The sequence below is a fragment of the Chrysemys picta genome, chromosome 4 (assembly GCF_011386835.1).
Source record: "Chrysemys picta bellii isolate R12L10 chromosome 4, ASM1138683v2, whole genome shotgun sequence".
In the NCBI taxonomy this organism is placed as follows: Eukaryota; Metazoa; Chordata; order Testudines; family Emydidae; genus Chrysemys; species Chrysemys picta.
The window spans coordinates 37,614,386-37,637,406 of NC_088794.1; the positions used below are offsets into that span (position 1 = coordinate 37,614,386).

Consider the following 23,021-nt stretch of genomic DNA (forward strand, 5'->3'; position numbering starts at 1 on the left):
CATTGTGGGGTGAACCTACCCCTGGATCATCACTTAATTAGATGGAAACGGGCCAATGTCATAAACATTTCTTTGATTTTTAGGCCAGATTTGAACAGTGTGTTCAAACCCCCTGCACCGCCCCATCCTCTGGTCATTTGGACAGAAGAACATGCTGTGGGGGGTTGAGAAGGGTTGTTGAACTGCTCATGACTTCTGCCCTGTGTGACATAGTTTCAAGTCACGTCCAGAGCTGATATCTTCCAGCAAGACTTGTGCCTCCCCCAACCCTAAGTGCTTATATCAATGGGAGCTTGGCTTAGGCAATCCTCAGTGTCGTGTAATCAGGTTTTACAGTCTGTTGCCAGTACAATAAATCCTTTACTACAGTAGATGTCTAGCATTTTCGAACGCTGTCCTGAAAAATAACAGGACTATTATGGGGGAACTGGTTAACGATTACAAGTTTGTGCAAGTTCTACTGAAACCAAAGGTCAGATTCAGGGATGAACAAGTTCTCAGTGAGTAAACCAATCGGTACCACAAGTCACACCCATTGCTTTAGCTGCTTCACTTGTATTGTGTTCACTGTTTGGGCTGCCCTGTCCCCATGCCACTGCCAGCTCTCTCACCAGCCTGATCTTATCACGCTGCTGTTTAACCATGTCCAACTGTTTTTTGTTTTAAATGGAGATATCCTATCTCCTAGAACTGGAAGGGACCTTGAAAGGTTATCGAGTCCAGCCCCCTGCCTTCACTAGCAGGACCAAGTACTGATTTTGCCCCAGATCCCTAAGTGGTCCCCTCAAGGATTGAACTCACAACCCTGGGTTTAGCAGGCCTCTGCTCAAACCACTGAGAAATCCAAACTGAGAGCAGATGGGTCAGTGATTGTGAAGGATATGGATCAGCAGTAAAAACGGAAGCCCTTTCTCCATTAAACAGGTACAGAAGTTCAGTCCTTGGCAGGCTGATTAGTCAGTTGCTCTGTCAGCTGTGATTATGGTTTCTGTAATATGGACACCTTTCTTATTGGAAATGGGGCAAAGACCATGGACTCATTCTCTCTAGGGATCATCTGTTATTGTTGTCATCTTTTTTCTTTTCAATTGTGGACGAATTCATTGCCTATGAAACCCATAGTAGCTGAGCTAGGCATAATGCATGCGAGCACTGTTTTTGAACTTTCCCCAGACCTTTCTGCCACTGCATCTTCTTACTGAGCCAGCAGCAACAGGGCCTCTCAAGATGTTCATAAAGATCAGAAGTGTTGTGTAGCAGCTTTTATGATATCCACTTAGCAAAGGAAATAACAAGCCAACTCATAACCGAGATCTAATCTGGATCTGAAGCCAGGGGTCTGTTTCTCTAGCTGCAGTATGCAAGTAAATCCCCTTGCTGTCAGTGGCAGCTGCTTTGTATCTGTGGTGGGAAAATAGAGCTTCCGGGAGTCCAACAACGAAAGGCCAGTCCATCAATTCACAGTGCCACCCAGCACCCATATTCTGTGTCATTCTGCATGTGCTGCTCTCTCATACTAAATCCTTATGCTCAGCATAATCAAAAGAGGAGATGAGGATGTAATGTAGTCTAGAGGGTAGGGCACTGGCCTAGGAGTCAGGAGGTCTGTTCCCAAGGTCACACAAGACAGAGGGGAAGTTGTTTCACCTTTATCCCCTCCAATCCTGTGTTCCATTAGACTGGAAGCTCCAGGGCTGTTTCTCACCATGAGTTTGATTAGCTCCCTATAGCTCATATTAAATCCTCAGCACGTCATACAATGGGGCCGCAGTGTGCTACTGCATTACACACAATAACAAACAGATCAGGAAATGAGGGATCTGCTGTGGAAACGCAGGGTGAATTGAGAGCAAGAAGGAGATGTAAATCCAGGATTAAAGGCCCGTGGTATCCGAAGAGGGATGTAGCTTCAGCCTGCAGGTGTGGCAGGGAATCTCTGTCTGTGTGGGAGATATGGAGGCAGAGAGCTGAAGAGCAGTGGTGGCGAGCTATAAAGGCTTATCTGGAACTGTACAATGAGAGAGAGCATTGCGTCCAAAGGGACATTGTGCAAGCTAACAAGGACTTCACTCCACTATCTGGGATAAAAGCAATCCAGCTTGTTTCTAGAAACTAATCCAGGCTGTCAGCCAGGCACACCTCTTATGGGCTGACCTGATCTTCCCTCCAGCTATGAGGCCAGAGGAGCAATGTTGCTACCGGGTTGGATTTCACAACTTTCCAAGCTCCTCCGGGTAGGGAACTTTGTCTTGTTCTTTGTTTGTAGGGTGCCATCCACAGCAATGGTGCCATAGTATAAAATCGAGAGCCTGATTCAAAACTCAGTACAGTCAACTAGACTTTCCCCTGGGTTTTGTATCCGATTCTACCATCAGATCTGATCTGTTACAAGATTGCTAGAGAAAGGAGATATATCTGTGTATATCAATAGGTAGCTAATGAACATAAGGAGTACCATATACTGGTACCTAAGAATACATTGCATTGTTCATAAGGCAGAAGGTTCAATAAAGTAGTTGCTATACACAGCACATGGCTTTTTGACTCCAGCTCTTACTACGATTCCTTCATCCAATGGTGACATTGTAGCAGGGAGGAAACAATTGGCCCAATTCCTTCATCCCTTTTCACATCCCTGGGAGCTCAGATGATTCTACTTTCCATCCACACTTCCCTCTTTGGTTAAGCTTCTCCACATGTGCTTCTTTCTAAAGTAATAAAGTAGAAGATTGTGTTGTTTGTGATGGAAGATTGGATCATCTAGGAGGCTTGTAGTTTAAGTTAAGCTTAAGGTCAAATGTAGTATTTCTTATTGAAAATAAGTCAGTTTGCCCTTCAGCATGACTTTAAAGGCCATTGTGCCGACTGGATTTCTTAATAAAACCTAGTTCTGTTCATTTTTCATCAGCAGATCTCAAAGCACTTTACAAAGAAGGGTCAGGGACATTATTTATTCCCATTTTACAGATTGGGAAATTGAGCCAGGGAGGGGTGGCTGCTGTTTTGAGGCTTGTGCCTGGAATTAGTTTATTTTATCCATAACTTTCTTTATCATCAGTTACACTTAACTCTTGAATAGCCCCTGGCCCTGTGAAGCACTATGAGGTTACAGAAGAGTTAATTCTCTCATGTGTGTACACCCAGAGAGAGAGAGACCCGGGTCTTTAAGACATTCCCAATTATTCTGGAAATCTATCAAATCCCTTGGGGGTTAGATACCAATAATAATCACTGGATAAGTGGATTGTTTTGAGCACTTAAGGCTTAGAGGCACAGCAGTAACTGGTGGGTAGATTTTGGCTACTGGTTTATTGGGTACCTAGACAACGAGGTGTAAATCCCACTGATAAGCACCCTTAGTATTACAGGGTCCACAGAAACTAAGCCAGTGATAGGCTGGAGAGTGGTTTGGTTGGAGACAGGCACATGAATCTCTAGGTTCTTAGGGGAGCTAATTAGTGGAGAGCTGGTTCTCTGCTGTCCCTCTCACAGGGGCTGTCAGCTGTGCAGCCTGCATCTGGTGCTTCAGAATCCCTCTTGCTCGCACTGTGGTGTGGAAGTGACGCGAGGCATTGGGTTATCACTACCAGTGGGGGCTCTCCCGACTTGCTCCAACCTAGGATCTGCTCCTATTAGTTCAAAGTTACCTCCTCTCAGTTCTTATCAATGTTTAGAAAGAAAGCTCCAATCTGTTCGTTAGTGGTTTGGCCTTAGCTATAAATCGAGGGGCCCGGTACTTTGCTTTGACATTGTTGTCCTTGTTATCTTGTCTGTGCCCCCAAAGGGAGGCAGAAGTTATTTAGGGCTGACCTCAGTGGAATAAGAATGAACAACTCGCCTTTCTCACTATTTTTCTCTCTCTCGGGTTATTGTTTGTTACATCAGATCATCAGAGCAGGATATCTAATACTTCCCAGGCCATAAGATTATTTTTGAAATCATTTCATTGCTCAGTTACCAAGTGTGTAGACATAGTAAATCACCGTAAATAATAAAAGGGTAAGAGCGTTTAACAGCAAGGATAAAAATGGATCTTACGTCATTGTTTCTCCAACAAGACCAATTAAGATGGTTCCTGCTTAACTCTGAGTCACCAATCTGCCATCCCTTTGGCTCACATCTCAAAAAGCACCTGTGTTTCATTCCTAATTAGCACTGCCAGCATCCCTCTGGCTGAATCTTTAGTGTGTTATATAGTAATGTATGTACACATCTCTCTCTTTGTCAATGCGGGGCAAACCTCTAAAGGTTTGGAGGTTGGGTTAGGGTTAGATCCAGGGTTTGACACTGGGAATTTAGATCTGGATCCAAGCTCTTCAAAATTCTGGGTTGTTCAGTGCCAGGGTTTGTTTTTTTGGATGGTGGGGGGAGATGGATCCATCTCTAGTTAGGTTTTGAAAGCTGCCCATGCAAAACTCCTCCATTCACAGTGGAGCACAAACATGACTTGTGCATGTACAATACCCAATGAGTATATGTAAGCCAGGATTTGTGTGCACATATTGACGTGGTCATGCACAAATCCTGATTTGTATCTATGCAAGGCAGGCATATATAAAAAGGGTGTGCAGGTTTGAACATTCGGCCCCCAACCGCTCATTTTATTAATCTAAGTCTACGAAACCGGCAGTGTAATAATTGTAATGTGTTTGCTTAGTTTGTAATGGAAGTTGTATGTTGAGAACTCAACAACGCCATATCAGTATGACTTCTGTTTTGTAGTCAGTGTTTATATATTTTTAACCATGAATCCTTATGTGATCTCGCCAAACCTAGTTAGTCAGCAAAATGGGGCTCAAAATCTCTCAATCAGGCATTTTCATGAGATATTTGATACTTCCTGCTTTTGGCCAAGCCTGAAATAGCACAAGACCAGCTTTTCTATAGGACTTTTGCTTTCAGTCCCAAACATAATAATGTGCAGCTGCAAAGGAGCTGGACTATTGAAAACTAATAAAGAAAAGTACAGAACATTTTTTTTTGCCTCTCTCCCCTTCCCTTCCCCCCCACTTCCCCCCTCCCCCAAAAGAGGTTGATTTGCGCTTGATTCGAATTTTGGGTGATGGTTCAGGTCTGTTCTTATTTTATCCAAATCAATTCACAGGTGCTTATGTGAAAACACAAACATACCCACACCAACAGTGTGACACACATTAGGCAGAGCTTCAGTTCAGACTGCCATTGTGAAACAGCAAAGCCAGCTGTCACCATTTTTTCTAAAGCTGTCATTGAAGAATAATACACAATTATTAAGAAAAAATAGTACTTGGACCATTTTTTGTTTGCTAAAAACAAGTATTTCCTAGGAAATACTTTAGATATTTTCAGGACAAAATCCTCTTTAATAAAAACCCGAAACATATAACTGCACTGATTTGTGCAGTGATTTGAGTCTGATCCAAAGTTTGTCATACTCAACAAACTGATTCAACAAGGTACATGCCTCTTTTCTCTATATATAATTTCCCACTTATACTACCGTTGGTGTGGCTCCTCTGGTGAGCGCACTAAAGTACACAGTGCTGTAGATAGCTGTTGCTGTGTTAACCACCGGCTTGTCTGTATCTCTGCTCAGAGCAGGTCTAGACATAGAGAGTAAAACTGCAGCAGCATCCCCATCAAAATCACTTTGTGTTATTATCTGTAACATTTGTTGGTTCCTATACAAGTGCACTTGTAATGACGTCCCTAGGCTGTTCATGGTCATCCCTAGATAATCCCTAAGTCATCTGTGAGGATTGAACCCTGGACTTCTGGATCTAAAAGTAGAAGCCACCAATGTTTGAGCCAGAATACCAACCCCATTAGTGCTGAGACAGTAATAGACTCACAAACCTCTCCTGGGCTCATGCTAGTGTTCTAAAAATAGCTGTGTAGATGGCATTTTGAAGTTGTGGCTTGGGCTAGCTCTGGAAGTGGAGTGGGCTTCAAAGCCCGAGCTCCAGGGTAAGCTGCAACTTCAAAATGCTGTCTGTCTATACAGCTATTTTTTAGAGTGGTAGCACAAGCCCAAGTCTGCTGACCCGGATTGGGAGGCTTGCTGCCATTGGCTGTATAGACATACTCCATGTGGTTTAGCCCCTAGAGATGGACAAAGAGACACAGTGGCTAAGCTAGCACTCCTACCGTTACTAACACCACTAGGGCTGAACTTGTGGTAGTAATAGTGGGGAATTTAAGAAGGGGAAAAGGATAGTGAAGGCAAGGCTGAAGCAAGCTTCTGTTTGGTGTTTACTACTAAGAAAAAAGACATCTCCACTAATGCAATATGAGTAACTGTGCAATTAATAACACCTTGTGAAGGCAACAAATAAGCCTGTTCCCTAGGATACAATGGCTCACTAAATCAATGTTCTGTATAAGCAGGGCCGGCTCCAGGCACCAGCTGAGCAAACCGGTGCTTGGGGCGGCCAAGGGGAAGGGGCGGCACGTCGGGCTCTTCGGCAGCAATTCGGCGGAGGGTCTGTGTCCCTCTCCGAGGGAAGGATTTGCCCCCGAAGAAGAAAGCGGCGCGGTGGAGCTGCCGCCGATCGTGATCGCAGGCTTTGGGGGGGGGGTTTCGCCGCTTGGTGCGGCAAAAACCCTGTGTATAAGGGACAAGTCGGAGATCTTTTGCCTTCTCAGATCCTTGTTATGTTTGTGTCCTGCCTGCAGATATGGGGCCTGGTCTCAGTTTGGAAATGAGAAAAGACACAGAAACCAAACCCAGGATGCTAGACCAGAAATATAATCTTTATTATTAATAATATGTGAGCAGCAGCATGACTTTGAACTGAAAAATAAATTGTTTTTCTTTACACAGACAGACAGATCCATCCACAGCAGCAGCAACAACAGTGAGAGAACCATTCATCAAGGCATTAGTATACACAAATATCAGTGAATAAACTAAAGGCTGAATCAGATGAAGGCTTTGTATCTTCCTCCTCCTCCCGGCCCCAGAACTCCTCCTCCCAGCATGCTTCATTTAAAGGAGAGTTAAAACAGTGACCAGTTGCTCGTTCATTCTCCAGGTCATTTTTATACAAACTGACTCCACATGTCATGAGGCCTGGGGAAATGGCACTGTAGCTTCCAGGTCTGGCCCCACAGAGCACGTAGGAACATGCTTCACTTTAAGCACCTGAGCAATCTCATGATGGGTGTTATCCAACACAACTGAAGTCAATACAAAGATTACCACTGATGGGATCACCTACGTGCTTAATGTTAAGCACGTGCTTAAGTGCTTTGCTGAATCAAAGCATAAGACACTCCTGCTAAGGCACCTTCGACCCCTCGATGTTCTCTTTACCCAGCCTGCTTGCTTGCTGGGAGGGGAGAGAAATGGGACAATGGAGCCCCAGTAACTATACATATTTAGTTTCTTGTATTTGAACAATGTAAAATAATTAAAATCCTCCCTTTCGGAATGAGCACCCTCACTGGTAGAATGGCAGAATGCAGACTAGCGTAGCCTTTTGGGTTATTATCTCTCTGTAACTGAGGAGGCAGAGCATGGAGGCCCCCTCAGAGTACATCTGAGAATGGGTTAAATGAGTGATGTGTGGTGTTTGCATTAAAACTCCTTAATGAGTCCCAATGGGAGGTAGGAAAACAGAGCTCCACTGAAGGGTTGGTTTCTCCTGCCCTCCTCCTAATTGTCTTTATCCTAGGGAAAATATATTTTAAGTATTTATAGCTTGGGCTAACATGTTGGTGCAGTTTTCCTTGGAGCTAGAAAAGGCTGTTTGCTACTAGCTGTGAGACTCCATTTTTGGTAAAATAGAGAGGGCTGATTGGCCAGATTCCATTAGGGGTGGGGCTAAGGATTTATAAAACTAGCTACTAGCCCAAGAAGGTCACTCCACATTGGGAGTTCAGTCTAGTCAGAAAGCTGCTCCAGTTGTGGGTGATGGTTGTGGTTAATATAGCTCGGGAGTTCACTTCTACCCGGGAGTCTGACAGCACTCAAAAGCTCATTCCAACTTGGAAGTTTGGTGTGGCTCAAATGTTTGTTCCAGCCTGGAAGTTTAGCTCAGGGGCTTGTTTTAGCTTTTGGAGTTTACTCCAGCCCAGAGAGCCCAGCCCCGTTTCAGAAGTTTAATTTGGGTTAGGAGTTCAGCTCAAACTAGGACCTAGAGCTGGTAGGATTCACTTAGAAGCCTTTTTGCCCTCAAAGGGGATTTAATACAGGGTGGTTGCTTCTTCATGAAGCTGCTATTGGGATTTTTTTTTTTAATTAAATGAAATATTTCCTGTGGGATCTTAAATGAAAAATCCTTTGTGTCCAGTATTTGTAATGGACTCTTGACTTCTTGTGTTCTTAATTCCATTAATTGCACTTGAGTCTATGACCCACAGCTCACGTATAATGACTGTAGTGTGACACTATATTGGGGACTGACCCAAAGCCCATGGTAGGCAATAAGAAGACTCCCAGTGACTTCAGTAGGCTTTGGATCAGGCCCTTAACCCGTCCATCTTCCATTCAAACTGGATCATCTCAAAATACAAACATCCATCTTTAAATGACTGTGGAGATACAATGGTGGTGGGCAGCAATACAAACCCTAAGAGAGAATGGGTTGAAGCTATTGCCCAGGACCTGGCTGAAAGCACAGTGGCAAAGTACCAGAGCAGGGGTCATCTCTGTGATGGTGGAAGGAGGAAGCACCCGGTGGCAGAGGGGAGAGAAGGAACATGGTTTTCATATTAACTGATAACATTCAGCGCATCAATTAAGGAGTGAAGCTCGTCCCTCACATTCTCCAGAGAGTGGTGGATCTTCTGCGAGTTGTCCAGAAGCTCAATGCTGTGGGTGTACGGATCGTATTTCACCGAGAAGGGTCGCTTGATGCGTGCAGCATAGCTTCTGTAGGGAGAGGGTAGAAGCAAATGTAATGAGTAGAAAGGGGCTGTGAGTGGGTTGAAAACAATGGGGGGGGGGTGCGCGTATGCTGCCATGAAATATCTTCAAAACGCTCTCTCTGCTTTCACTCACTTTCCATTTTAACATTTTATCAACTTAAAAAAAAAATAAAAATCTGCGCTTGTCCCAACATCAAGTTTATCCCCAATGACAGTGGCAGAGATGTAGTCTCGATATATCCCTAGTGTATTTCCATGTATTGGAGTCACACCTGGGATGAATTTGTTCCTGTGGACCATTTGTGGACCATGGGGGCGGAGAGGCTTTGTTCTCAGAGCTCTGCGGACAAAGGGGAAGTTTGCATGGCTTCTCTGTACAGTGTCCTAACTCAAGTCAGTACTTCACTCTCAATTAGTAACCCTGCACCTGACTCAGCATTAACCCATTGACTTCAGTTGTAGGTGTAAACACTCAGCACCTCTCAAAAATCAGGACCATAGCCATTTGGGATAAAGATCACAGGATAAGTTAAAAAACAAAGGCCAAGATTGTCAGAACTGGGTGTCTGACATTAGGTTCCTATGACAATATTAAGCACCTAAGTAAGTGACATGATTTTCCACTACTGAATAAATATGGACTTAGGATCCTGACATTAGACATCCATATTTGAAAACCAAAAAAAGCTTACAAAGATGGGGGAACAAGTTTGTTCTACTAAAGAGAGTATTTTTGATGAACCCCAGTTACATAAGTCATTATTTCTGATGGCAATAATTGATACTAGTAAACAGCTAACAGCAGGTTCACGTGGATAGAGGTGGACAGGGGAATGACTGAGTAGGATGATGATCACCCAAAGCATAAGAGAACTAGAATAACCAACAGTGTTAAACAATATCCTGCACATTTCACCTTGCTGTAATACCTGGTTCACCTGCATCCTTTACTGATAGTCTTTATAGTTATCAAGTAATATTTGTCTTTCCTTATGTTCTGGCACCCCCTTGTGGTCTTTAAAATGCCATTCACTTACAGTTAAAATAGGGAAATGTACGATCTTCCAGACCTGGTTGAAAATTTTTCTACAAATCCGTATTTTCCAACAAGAAATATCTGCCTGAATCAGAACAGTGACTTGAACCTGGGTGTCTCACCCTCCCAGTGACTGCCATAATCACTAAGCTATTGGTTACACTGGCATGGATGGTCTCTCTTGGGTTTTTTTTTTCTTTTCACAAAAATATTTTTTCTCAAAGTTCTAGTTTTGTTCCAACGTGGAATGCAACCATTTGTTGAAATTTTTCATGAAATGGAGTTCTTGTTTTCTGGCCAGATGTATTGCCTTCCTTTCTCTCTTAACTATGCCTCTATTTATCACTAAAACCACAAGGAGTCCAGTGACACCTTAAAGACTAACAGATTTATTTGGGCATAAGATTTCGTGGATAAAAAACCTACTTCTTCAGATGCATGGAGTGAAGAAGTGGGTTTTTTACCCATGAAAGCTTATGCCCAAATAAATCTGTTAGTCTTTAAGGTGCCACCGGACTCCTTGTTGTTTTTGTGGATACAGACTAACACAGCTACCCCGTTACTGTCTATTGATGACTATTTTTCATTGTTACTCGGATTAGAATGAATAGCTCTTTGAATGGTGGCTCAAAAGATAAAAGAAGCTCTGACAGGGCACTGAAAGAGTTTACATTACTGACAATGGTGGACTTATTGGAACTGCAGTGGTCTGCTGCAAATTGGGATGTGGAGAATCCTGGGGGAAAACATTAATAATTAGAAATGTGGGCCCTTTGAGGATCCATATCTCAGAACTCCTTGGAGATCTTGCTTCTCTTGGTGCATAGGAACACAACATCCCCTATGTAGGTAGCTTCATGGATAACTAAATAAGTGCCAGATTGTAAGCTCCTGGGGGCAGGAACTAACTTTTAGTTCAGCACCTACCACAATGGGGTCCTACTCCATAACTGGTGTGGTGCTGGGGAGTGCATTTCAGGGCTGAGCTTCCCAGACAGTATGGACGGGGCACTGTGAAGCTCTTGTTATGCAAGGCTAGTTGGAACCGGCACACAATAAAGCAAATTTCTTGCAAACCTGACGCTTAGGCTCCTAAAAACCTTTGTGGACCTGAGCTTGAGCGATCCCTGAGCACCACAAGTGAGGCTCCTAGATGCTAAGCTAATAATAATACTAGTGAAGTAACCTCATGTTCAACTCTTGTGTAATTCCTAAATGGCCTTTAAATAGGATCAGGCCTTGGGGTATCTTCCATCAGTGAGAGACATTCTAAGCAATCCTCTGTCCACACATGCAGCACAGTGGGTTTCTCAAAACTGCAGATGGCTAATTAATTATCTGTCAGTAAGAAAAGAAGCCTCATTTCTTAAGGAGGGCAGCCTGAGAGTGCTTACATCTTGGTAACCGAGTCCCAAAGGCCTGGAAGTGATGCTAGTGAATTTTAACATATTCAGGGGTTCCCTAAATATTCTGGTTTAAACATTGCAGGTTCTTAGCACATTATTGAAAATGGAGCATTCCACCGTCAAGATGCCCTGGGCCTGTACATTGTGTGATATTAAAAAAACCACCTTTTCTTTGCTAATGGCTAAAGGAAGCATACATTATTTCCCCCTGACACTAGAGAGTAAAATGATTGAGTATAAGTGTGTTCTCCTGGGCACTGTTTTTTGCATGGTCCAATAGACTAATCAGAGCAGTCCCCTACAGAGAAAGGTATAAAGTAAACAACAAGTCCTGCAGCCATATTCTCCTGCCCATCATGAATGCTCACTACTCACACAGTTGTATGTTAGAGCTGCCGGCCAACAGTGTGGTAGGGACAGGGGACATGAGCCTGGAGATCAAGGGGAAAATTGGGCCACAGACCTTGGGATCCCCAACCAGCCATGAGTCTGGTCTCTGCCATACTCTGCAATAATGGCATGTCTGGCAGATGTGCCATGTCACCACTAAGTGTGGAGCTGGGGCTCCACTCTGTGACCCTTCTGATAGGAGTCCAGTAGTAGAGATAGAAGTATCCATTCCTTGAGCTCATTCAGTCTGCCCTCCAGCTCACTGCAATTGACAGGTCTAACGCCTATGAATGATTAAGGGTTGGACGGGTGGGCACTGTGGCCTAGTGCTTAGAGCAGAGGTTTAGGAGTGAGAATTCCTGGGGGTTGATCTTGGCCCTGTTGTGTGAGCTTTGCAGAGTTGCTTTAACCTCATTGTGCCTTAGTTTTCCTACCTAAAACTGAGGCTAATCCTGTAGGGCCTTGTGAGGCCTAATTAATTATGGTTTCTAATGTGCTTTGAGGTCATAAATGGGGACTTTCAGCTAAAGTGCCGTATATACTCGTCCATAAGCCGAATTTTTTTAGTAAAAAAGGGAAGCACCAGAAAAGGGGGTCAGCTTATGAACGGGTATAGACAGGGAGAGGTGGGACACAGCCCCTCCCCCCAACAAAGGGGGCAAGGAGAGGCAGCACAGCCAGCAGAGACAGAAGGGAAGAGGCGAGGCCAGAGTTTCTCCACTTCTCCAGTCTCCAAAGCAGCTGCAGCTCCGGGGCTGGCAGGCTGCGGCCCCGGCCCCGCCCGCCCGCCGGAGCATGCTGCAGCTGCGCCGCCCAGCCCTGCCCGCCAGAGCATGCTGTGGCCACGCCACTCAGCCCCGCCTGCCGGAGCACGCTGCGGCCACGCCACTCAGCCCTGCCCACCAGAGCAGGCTGTGGCCACGTCACCTGGCCCACCGGAACATGCTGCGGACGCACTGCCCGGTCTGGCCCGCCGGAGCAGGCTGTGGCCGCACTGCCCAGCCTGCCGGAGCAGCTCCAGCCAGGCCAGAGACATCCTCCCCTGGCCCGCCCCAGATAAGGTGGGAAGGTATGGGATGGGGAGAGTGTGGGGGTCCCGGGCTAGGGGTGGGGTCATGTGGGGGGTGGTCACAGGGGTTACTCCCCTGACCTCCAGCTTCTCTCCCCCCCCCCAAAAATTTCCCCACCAGTTGCTGTCTCGGCCCATCAGGGTAAGCAGTTGGCTGCCGGGACACTTTATTTACTTAGGTTTATCTCCGTGCCCGCGGATGCTCAAGGTAAACAAACCATCTCGGCCCGTCAGCGACTTATCCTGATGGCCAAAAGTTTGCCGACCTCTGAATTATAGGGTCGGCTTATGAATGGGTCATAAACATTTTCCATTTTTACTTATCCATCTTGGCTTATAAATGAACCGGCTTATGATAGAGTATATACGGTACCAAGTATTGTTTTGAATGATGCAAGGAGGAAGGCAGGCCATGGTATAATTAACTGTATGTATTTAGTTGCCCTGGTGGCACTTCCATTCTGGATCCTACCTGAGTTTGTCTTTGGCATCATTGAAGCTTTCGGATACAAAATACACTGGCTGATAGTTCTGATCCTGGTAGGGCTGAACAGCGGCAGCATCTGGGTCAAAGTTCCGGACCTCCGGCTCGTCCGACAAGGAGTGCTGAGGAAAGTACGCATAAAAGCCAATACTTAAAGGAGGGGAAGGAAGTTTGTGTGCATGAGAGAGAGAAATGTGGAAAGTGGATTCGCTAAAGAGACTGAAGGTGTGCAGAGGGGAAAGGGGCCCTTTGGCGCAATGTGTCTGAGCAGAGAAGAACAAGGTAGGTCGAGACTTACTATTAGCTCCCCATAGGAGGATAGGAGCCCAGCTCCATAAGCTTTGATTATTCCATTCTGTTTGCAGAGCCCAAACTCCACTGTAAACCAATAAAGCTGCGAAGGGAAGAGAAAAACAAGCAAGGAGTCACTCCTCCTCCTTCTCCTCTTCATTTTCCTTTCACCTCCCCGCAGACCGTTCAGATCAGAGAACAGCCTTCCCGGGGCTGTTAGATGGGCTTGAAAGGAACCAGAGAGGTCACTGGCCACAAACCCAGATCAGATCACTCATACGCTTTGGAACAACTTGCATCTCTCTAGCCTGTCTGCCTATACTGTGCCCATCACTGTCATATCTGACTTGCATTGACTAATTGAAACCTTCGAGAATAAATCCCTCCTTCGTAGCTGGTGATGAGCTGCCTCTTCCCTCCCTCCCCCCTTTGGAAGATCTGGGAGCATGGTGCTGTCTGGTTTCACTGCTGGAAGGAGTGAGACAGACAGCAAGTTAGTAGTTTTATTGGGGTCCCCAATAGCATGGGGCTCGAAGCATTTGCTTGTGTTGCAGGTGCTCAAGGCCAGCTAGTCCCAGTGTGGTTCACACATTTCTCTGGATAATGTACTAAATAATCTGGTTATATCACTGAGTATTCAGTGTCAACAAAATACCTTTGTGAATGGGCCTTGAAGCTGAACTTGGTTAGGCAGACTTAAAGGAAAGGGATATAACTTAATCCAGCTCCAAAGATTCCATTCAAGACTATGCAGTAAATCCCACATCTTTGACAGCGTGATGCCAGATGATAAAGAACTGTGAGCGCCATTGTCCATGAAACTTAATGTGTGGCCGGGTGAGCTCTGCTCAACCTTAGTCTTTTGTAATTGACCTCTATCCCTGTGAGTGAGGTAGACTGTGTTCCCAGCATGCACTTCAATGCTGCAGAGCCCCATGATGAGGCCCTGTGTTTCATTGGTGGTATGTGACGCTCTGGAGAAGGCCACCTAAGAAGGGAACCAGAACTCTGTGTTCTCCACTCACATGCTCCAGTGGTGTAATGCAGCATGCTGTGTGGGAAACAAGCCAACAGAGGCTCCCCAGTGACACATCTGCTGATTGGACAGAGAGAACGTGAGGGGAGAGACAATGAAGACATTTGGAAACAGGTTTCAGAGTAGCAGCTGTGTTAGTCTGTATCTGCAAAAAGAACAGGAATACTTGTGGCACCTTAGAGACTAACAAATTTATTAGAGCATAAGCTTTCGTGGACTACAGCCCACTTCTTCGGATGCATCCACGAAAGCTTATGCTCTAATAAATTTGTTAGTCTCTAAGGTGCCACAAGTACTCCTGTTTTATTTGGAGACAGGACATTAGTGACTGATCTTAATGCCTCTACTGAACCTGTATGTATGTAACTCAGGAAAAACTGCCCCATTTCCTAACTAAACCACATCCTCCTGAATCATCTCAGCCACTAATACCCAAGGAGGAGAAGGAGCTCACCAGTTCTGCTAGGGTAACAGGGATCCCTTCAGAGTAAAGGAAAACTTACCGTTGCAAGTTTCTCAATCTCTTCCTCAGTAGCTCCCAACGATGCCAGTCCAATATCCTAGGAAGAGAAAGAAGAAGGTTAACGCATAAACACGGGTTGCACCCAGAGCCATTTCAATCCAGTCAGTTTTGCTAATGGGTTTGGCTTCTAGCCTGCTCAGATGTCACTCATTTTATGGACTTCTCACACCACCCCCTAGTTAGCATCCCAGAAACCAGCAGCCAGGGGGCACTACGCTAATTCTGAGCTTGGTGTGTAGCAGCTGCTTCGGTATCATTTCCTCTAACACCTTGTGCCACGGAGGCTGAGAGTGCAGGAGGAAGAAGGATGATCTTGTGGTTAAATCACCAGGCTGGGATTCAGGAGATCTGGTTCTATTGCTTAGTTTGCCACAGACTCCTTGGGCAAGTCACTTAATCTTTTGGTCCTCGGTCCCCTATCTGTAAAAGAGGGATACTACTTCCTCTCTCTCTGTCTTGTCCATTCAGTCTATAAACAAAGAAATAATACCACACCTCACATTTAAGGCCCTTGATGGCCTATCTCCACCTCCCTATCATCTCTCATTCAGTATCAAGATGTCAATTTCTGCCTCCAATCAGCAAATGTCAGCCTGTGTCACTGGTCTGTTATATTTTCAAACAAGGACCTTCATGCTTTCTTCTAAGCTTACCCTCCTGCTCGGGAAGAGCTCCCCATAAACATCCATAAAGCTGCCTCATTATTTTCCTTGAAATCCCTCTTTAGAATTTTCCTTTTCCATGATGCCTACCAGAAACTTGAAAACAGTTTGGCTACTGGTGCACTGAGAACACAGCCTATCATGCTGACCAATACTGTCTCGTTTCCTTGTACTCCCCCAGCTGTCTGTATCCTTCTGTTAACATATTTAGACTGTAACCTCTTTGGGGCAGGGACATTCTCGTGTTCTGTGTTTTGCATAGCAATGAGCACAACAGGGTCCTGGTCCATGACAACAGTCATGTCAATAGTAATAAAAATACTACTATACCTCTACCCCGATATAACATGAATTCGGATATAACATGATAAGGCAGCGCTCCGAGGGGGCGGGGCTGCGCACTCTGGTGGATCAAAGCAAGTTCGATATAACGCGGTTTCACCTATAATCCGCGGTAAGATTTTTTGGCTCCCGAGGACAGCGTTCTATCGGGGTAGAGGTGTACTACTAATGATGTAGGTGGGCAGTCACCCATCAGAAATGAACAAAGAGTAAAAAGCACAGCTCGAAGTAGAGAGGGCACAAACAACCTGTGGTCTGAAATACATACACACCATGTATTTGAGGAACAGTTACTAAGAATGACTACGTTCATAAAATGCAAAGTTTGATCTGTGGATAATTTGGGGGGAGGGAGGAAGGAAAGGCCTAAATCCATTGGATAAATTATTTGCTGTGGTTGATACTCTGTTCCGCTCTAGTCCATGATCCTATAGCATGCCGTACAACAGGGGTCAGCAACCTTTCAGAAGTGCTGTGCCGAGTCTTCATTTATTCACTCTAATTTAAGGTTTGGCGTGCCGGGAAGGTCTCTTTCTATAAGTCTATAATATATAACTAAACTATTGTTGAATGTAGATTAAATAAGGTTTTTTAAATATTTAGGAAGCTTCATTTAAAATTTAAATTAAAATGCAGAGCCCCCTGGACCGGTGGCCAGGACCTGGGCAGTGTGAGTGCCACTGAAAATCAGCTCACGTGCCGCTTTCAGCATGCATGCCATAGGTTGCCTACCCCTGCCCTACAATAACTCCTGCTAGGGCAGTGCTAGGAGTAAGCTCCCACACAGCTACTATTTCCATGCCATTCCCAACCATACTGCTGGGGAAAATTGGAAGTGAAGTCGCTCCCCTATAGTCAACATAACAATGCAGATCCCTAAGTAATCCCTGGTGGGATAAATTGGGATTGGAATTTGAGTTCTCACACCATTCCCTAAAATGGCTTCTGAGCATCAGGACCCATTGCTGGGCTTTCAGTGCAAGGACCAATCTGCCCTAATTACCTGGGAGAACTGTGCGAACGTCCTGTCGGCCAGCATTGGTACGTGCCCCAGAAGTTCGTGACAACAGTCCCTTCCATTGGAAAGAAAAGAGGAAGGATGGATTAGTCACTGCTAGAGGGTTTAATTCCATTTCCTGGTTTTACACTGTGTCAGGAGCAGTGTGAGGACAGAGAGGATTCTGCATTGTACCCGGCCATACTCACGGCTCTGGGGAGTGCATGGGTGAGGATGCATGGCGGATGTACTGCGTGCACTGGAATACCCTGAAGGCCAAGCTGGATAGGAAGTCACGTGCAGACAGCAGGCCAGCCACAGGTCTGAGCTGGAACCCAGTTCTCTCTGAAATAATCCAAACAACCACTTATTTATAGGGCCCTACCAAATTCATGGCCATGAAAAACACGTCACAGACTGTGAAATCTGGTCTCCCACCATGAAATCTGGTCTTTCTTGTGCTTTTACCCTATATTATACAGATTTCATGGGGGAGACCAGCATATCTCAAACTGGGGGTCCCAACCCAAAAGGGAGTTGCAGGGTGGGATCACAAGGTTATTTGAGGGGGGTTGCGGTATTGCCACCCTTACTTCTGCGCTGCCTTCAGAGCTGGGTGGCTGGAGAGCAGCGACTGTTGGCTGGGCACCCAGCTCTGAAGGCAGCAGCGCAGAAGTAAGGGTGGCAATACCATACCATGCCATCCTTACTTCTACGCTGCTGCTGGTGGCAGCTCTGCCTTCAGAGCTGTGCTCCCGGCCAACAGCTGCTACTCTCCAGCTGCCCAGCTCTGAAGGCAGTGCCACCTCCTGCAGCAGTGCAGAAGTAAGGGTAACAGTACCCCCACCCCCTAATAATCTTGTGACCCCCCTCCACACACAACACTCTTTTTTGGGTCAGAACCCCTACAATTACAATGCCATGAAATTTCAGATTTAAATAACTGAAATCATGAAATTTACTATTTTTAAAATCCTATGACGGTGAAATTGACCATGAATTTGGTAGGGCCCTACTTATATAGTGAAAGTCCTTTGAGCCGAGTCTCAGGGTGGGGTGTTCATTAGTCATGATAGTATTATCAGCACTTACAGCAAAAGCTATAGTACTGTAAGTGAATGTCTTCAGTTTTACCTTGGCAGACCTAGCATCTCTACTTGCAATAGACAATAAATTCCCTGCAAGCCAAGAGGACATGGTGACTGGGCAAATGCTGAAATTCACCACTAGGTACAATGGGGTCCATACACGAATATTTCAGTGCTTGGGCTCTCCGACACACCCTCCACACTAGCCCCTACATTCCTGGAGTTGATTCTCACTCCTGTGCTTGGAACACACATTTCCACTCTAGACTGCCCCCCCCCCCCCAATCCTTCTTTGCACTTCCGACCTGGAAGCCCATGCTTCAATGCACTGACTTCTGCCACCACCCTGAATTCTCAGACTGGGCCCAGAATGCTCGCTGGCTCCCTCCCTTTCTCTATAGTCACTCTGACTCCCCAGAGGAGTACACACTGTTGCATGCGCCCCTCCCCCCTGCCCACTTCCCTCCTGGAGCACACTAGACCTCTCCCTTGTTTGTACTACCTTACAATACAGTTCATGCTGTCTGCCTCCATAGCAAGCACTTCTTTACCCTAACCTCCAGTTCCCTCCTGCAGATTCACATTCTGCCTTGCAATGCACCCCAGCCATTTCACGGATTCACATGTCTACATGCTGATACCCACGACCCAGTAATCCCACTCCTGGCCCTGGAATGTGCCCACACCCACCTTTCAGGAAGCAGGAGACATCCTCCAGTTGAGGAATGTTGTTCTCGCTGTAGCCGCAGAATCTCTCTAGCAGGTGAAAGGCCTCCAGGTGCTCTTTGCAGGCATGAGTCGGGTACAGACTCTTCAGTGTGGTGTAAACCTCCCTCCTTCAGAGTGACAGATAGGAGAGAGGGTGTGAATTCAGGATCTAGCCCTGCCGGCCTTTGTTGTGCCTCTTATCAGGACAGACAACACCCAGTACGCATCCTGCTGGAATTCCTCTCCCTGTTTTTTTTATTTTATTTTATTTTTTAAACCATTGATTTTCGATCTGTTTACACATACATGCTCGAGCACATGTGCATACACACACTCTCCACCCAAGTGCTTCTTGCTGACTGTGAGAGTGGAGAATTCAGAGGCCACCTTCACAGGGACAATTCGTGTATCTGGAGATAACTAAGGCTAGGTCTACACTACCCGCCTGAATCGGCGGGTAGAAATCGATTTCTCGGGGATCGAATTATCGCGTCTCGTCGGGACACGACAATCAATCCCTGAATCGACGCGCTTACTCCACCAGCAGAGGTAGGAGTAAGCGCTGTCGACGGAGAGCCGCGGAGGTCGATTTTGCCGCCATCCTCACAGCGGGGTAAGTCGGCTCCGATACGTCGAATTCAGCTACGCTATTCGCGTAGCTGAATTTGCATATCTTAAATCGATTCCTCCTCCCCGTAGTGAAGACTCAAGGTCAAGGTGCATCAAGAGAGTTCATTCTAACTGGGAATAAAAATCCAGTCCCAGTGGCTTTATCTGTTAAAAAAGTCACACTAGTGAGAGATAAATTAAGAAAGACAGCAGATGGATAATCCAGAAATACACCTCAGCAGCTCCCCTGATAAGTCATCTTCTCATTAGTGGTCCTACCCACCAAAGGTAAGTCTACATGGCAAACAGAGACCTGCAGGTGTGAGTCTCAGAGCCCAGGTCTACACACTCAGGCTCATGGGGCTCACATCATGGCTCAGGCTCTGAAGCCCGACCCTGTCCCTAGGCTCGGAGGCTCGCTGCTGTGGGTTTTAAAACAGTTTAGACGTACCCTAAGAGGAGCCTCTGGAGACCATAAGAAGTGGAACTGTAATGGACTTTAGGTACAGCCCTTATAGGGTGACCAGACAGCAAGTGTGAAAAATCGGGACGGGGGTGGGGGGGTAATAGGAGCCTATATAAGAAAAAGACCCAAAAATTGGGACTGTCCCTATAAAATCAGGACATCTGGTCACCCTAAGCGAGGAGGAGCAGCAGAAATTGATTTATGGTACCAAAGAGTCTTGGATCTGCCTTAGACCTTATAGGTGGCTGAGCAGTTAGCAAGTAGAATGGCAGTACAGGGTCAGATTTCCTCACATGCTGCATCTCTTTCTCGGAGTTACGAATATTAGCATCATCTGACGTGCTTGTTCTTTAGGGATGGGTCTCCTGGACCCTCCCACTTAGGCTTGGTCTACACTAAACCCCCAAATCGAATTAAGGTACGCAACTTCAGCTACGTGAATAACGTAGCTGAAGTTCGAAGTACCTTAGTTCGAACTTACCTCGGTCCACACGCGGCAGGCAGGCTCCCCCGTCGACTCCGCGGTACTCCTCTCGTCTAGCTGGAGTACCGCAGTTGACGGCGAGCACTTCCTGGTTCGACTTATCGCGATAAGACGCGATAAGTCGAACCCAGAACTTCGATTGCCAGCCGCCGAATTAGCGGCTGGGTGTAGACATACCCTTAGAATTCCCTTAGCTCCCAAAAAGAACGAGGAGTACTTGTGGCACCTTAGAGACTAACAAATTTTAGTCTCTAAGGTGCCACAAGTACTCCTCATTCTTTTTGAGGATACAGACTAACGCAGCTACCACTCTGAAACTTAGTCCCCAAGGAAACCCTTGCAAACAGTCAGAACTCTTTACAGAGAGGCAATTAGGCAACATCCACACCTTCATGATACATTTTTTAAGACACTTCACCACAACCATTCAGTTCTCAACTTCCAGTATTGGCCCCAGTATAAACCCGCTACTGTTTTCTGATTTCTGTATTTGCCCAAGGCACACTCCCCCATAGCTGGTCAATGGGACAAAATATTTTATTTCTTTCATGGTTCCTAATTCAGCTGAATGGAGTCAGAAAGGATTTTGCATTAAATCAACACTCACCATGTAGCTATCTCATCTGCCCTGTACTCCACTCTAGGGATTGGCTCCCCGCTGCAAGGCAAATATGGGGTTAGGGACGATAGGAGATGGGAAAACACAGTAACAACATGCTATACACTCTGGGGCCCCAACCTTAAGAAAGCTCCCCCATCCTTTAAGAAAAGAGCACTACGTTTACGATGCACCATATCTGCACAGTATAATATGGATCAGACAACTTTAAACCTAACACATGGCTAGCATATGGGGCACAGGGTTAGCACAGGTCTAGTAGGAAACATATGGGTCATAAATAGAGTTGGGCCAAATTTTTTGATCAAAACTTCTTTTCGGCCAAAAATGCAGATTCAGTGACACCAAAACTTTTAGTGAATTTCTGTCAAGATTGTTCAGTTGTTTGGGTCAAAATGAAAGCTTAAAAAAAAAATCTAGAAAAATGAAAACTTTGTTTCAAAGGTTCCTTTCATTTTATTTATCATTTTTGTAATATATTAAAAATGCTCAAAATCAAAACAAAAGGTTTTATGGTGCGCCCAACAAAACAACATTTTACAAATATTTTGATTCACTGAACCGGTCAAAAAAAAACCTTCATTTTTGTCCCCACCAGAAATTATTTTTTTCTTTAATTTTTCACAGTTGCCAGCGAAAACTGAAAACGCTATTAGTTGCCCAGCTCTGGTCATAAGGCTAATTAGAGAGACAGCTAGTATATGAAGATGGGGCTAGCATGGGTCTAACTGGAGACATAGAGCTTAGAACTGAACATAGGGTTAGGAGGGCTTTAAACTAGCAGCTACTGGGGTGAGTGCTAAACAGTCAAACCCTGCACATATGCTCAAAACATGTAACTGAGACTCAACGTAGCTTGAAGGTAAAGAATCAAGGCATCAAGGGCCGTAAGGAGAAGCAATTCTTCTATTGCCTGTACACCAATGCTAGAAAGCTGGGAAATAAACAGGAGGAATTAGAATGCTCATTTTATAGAAAAAAAGTGATGACTGGTATTACTGAAACCTGGTGGGAGGAGTCACATGACTAGAATGTTAAAATCACTGGATAGCCTATATTTCCTTGATAGGGTATATGTCTACACTTTGAGCTAGGGGTGTGATTCCCAGCTTGTAGACACATACTCACACTAGCTCCATGAGAGCTAGAGTATAAATACTATTGTAGCTGTGGTAATATGGACAATGGCAGCATGGCTAAGCTGTGCTGAGTACATGCCCACAGGGCTCAGGTGGGTTTGATCTTGGCATAGCTAGGGTGTGCCTCCACTGTCACTGCCTATGTTCCCACAGCTACATTGCTATTTATACTCATGCTAATGTTCATCAAGCTAGTGTGAGTATGTGTATGTGAGCTGGGAATCACAACCGTAGCTCATAGGGTAGGCTTAGCAAGAAGGGAAGGGGGTGACACACTACATTAAAGATACTATTGCCTACTTTAGAGTTACTGACAACTCAGAAGGACAGGAACAGGAATGATTATGGATCAATGTTCTAAGTGATAAATCACAAGAATTATATACATAGACAGACAGACAAACACACACACACACACACACACACACACACACACACTTGGTGCTTTAAGACTGACAGTTCCCCAAAGCTGACAATTGAGTAAAACTGAGTGGGAGGGAAGGAAAAATTTAAATATCAAAATGTGAGTGATCATTGACATATGTTTAATAATGCTTTATTCAATGACCCCAACAAACCCACAATTCCACAAGAAGTCTTTTTTATTACAAAAAACACCTTGGTAAAAAGGAAAAAGAAAAGTAGCCATATATATATGTATGTAGATATGTATATATGGCTACTTTTCTTTTATTTTTATATATATATATACACACACACACACACACACACACACACACACACACACACACACACACGGACAATGGAAAAGTTGATAGCAATGAATACAAATGGATAGTTAGGAAATGCAGATGATTGATA

At 45.3% G+C, this 23,021-nt stretch overlaps 1 protein-coding gene across 1 annotated transcript in view; it reads right to left on the minus strand.

The window, feature by feature from the left end:
* Positions 1–6,711: 6,711 nt before the first annotated feature.
* TH (tyrosine hydroxylase) overlaps positions 6,712–23,021 on the minus strand; it is a 34,658-nt gene continuing 18,348 nt past the window's right edge. Inside the window, exons 6-13 of the mRNA XM_005312379.4 lie at positions 21,049–21,099; positions 18,865–19,010; positions 17,296–17,431; positions 17,093–17,162; positions 15,066–15,122; positions 13,534–13,629; positions 13,224–13,357; positions 6,712–8,854 (exon numbers count right to left, since the gene is read on the minus strand). Coding sequence (XP_005312436.1) covers positions 8,695–8,854; positions 13,224–13,357; positions 13,534–13,629; positions 15,066–15,122; positions 17,093–17,162; positions 17,296–17,431; positions 18,865–19,010; positions 21,049–21,099 — 850 coding nt within the window. The 3' untranslated portion in view covers positions 6,712–8,694. The remainder of the gene's footprint in view (positions 8,855–13,223; positions 13,358–13,533; positions 13,630–15,065; positions 15,123–17,092; positions 17,163–17,295; positions 17,432–18,864; positions 19,011–21,048; positions 21,100–23,021) is intronic.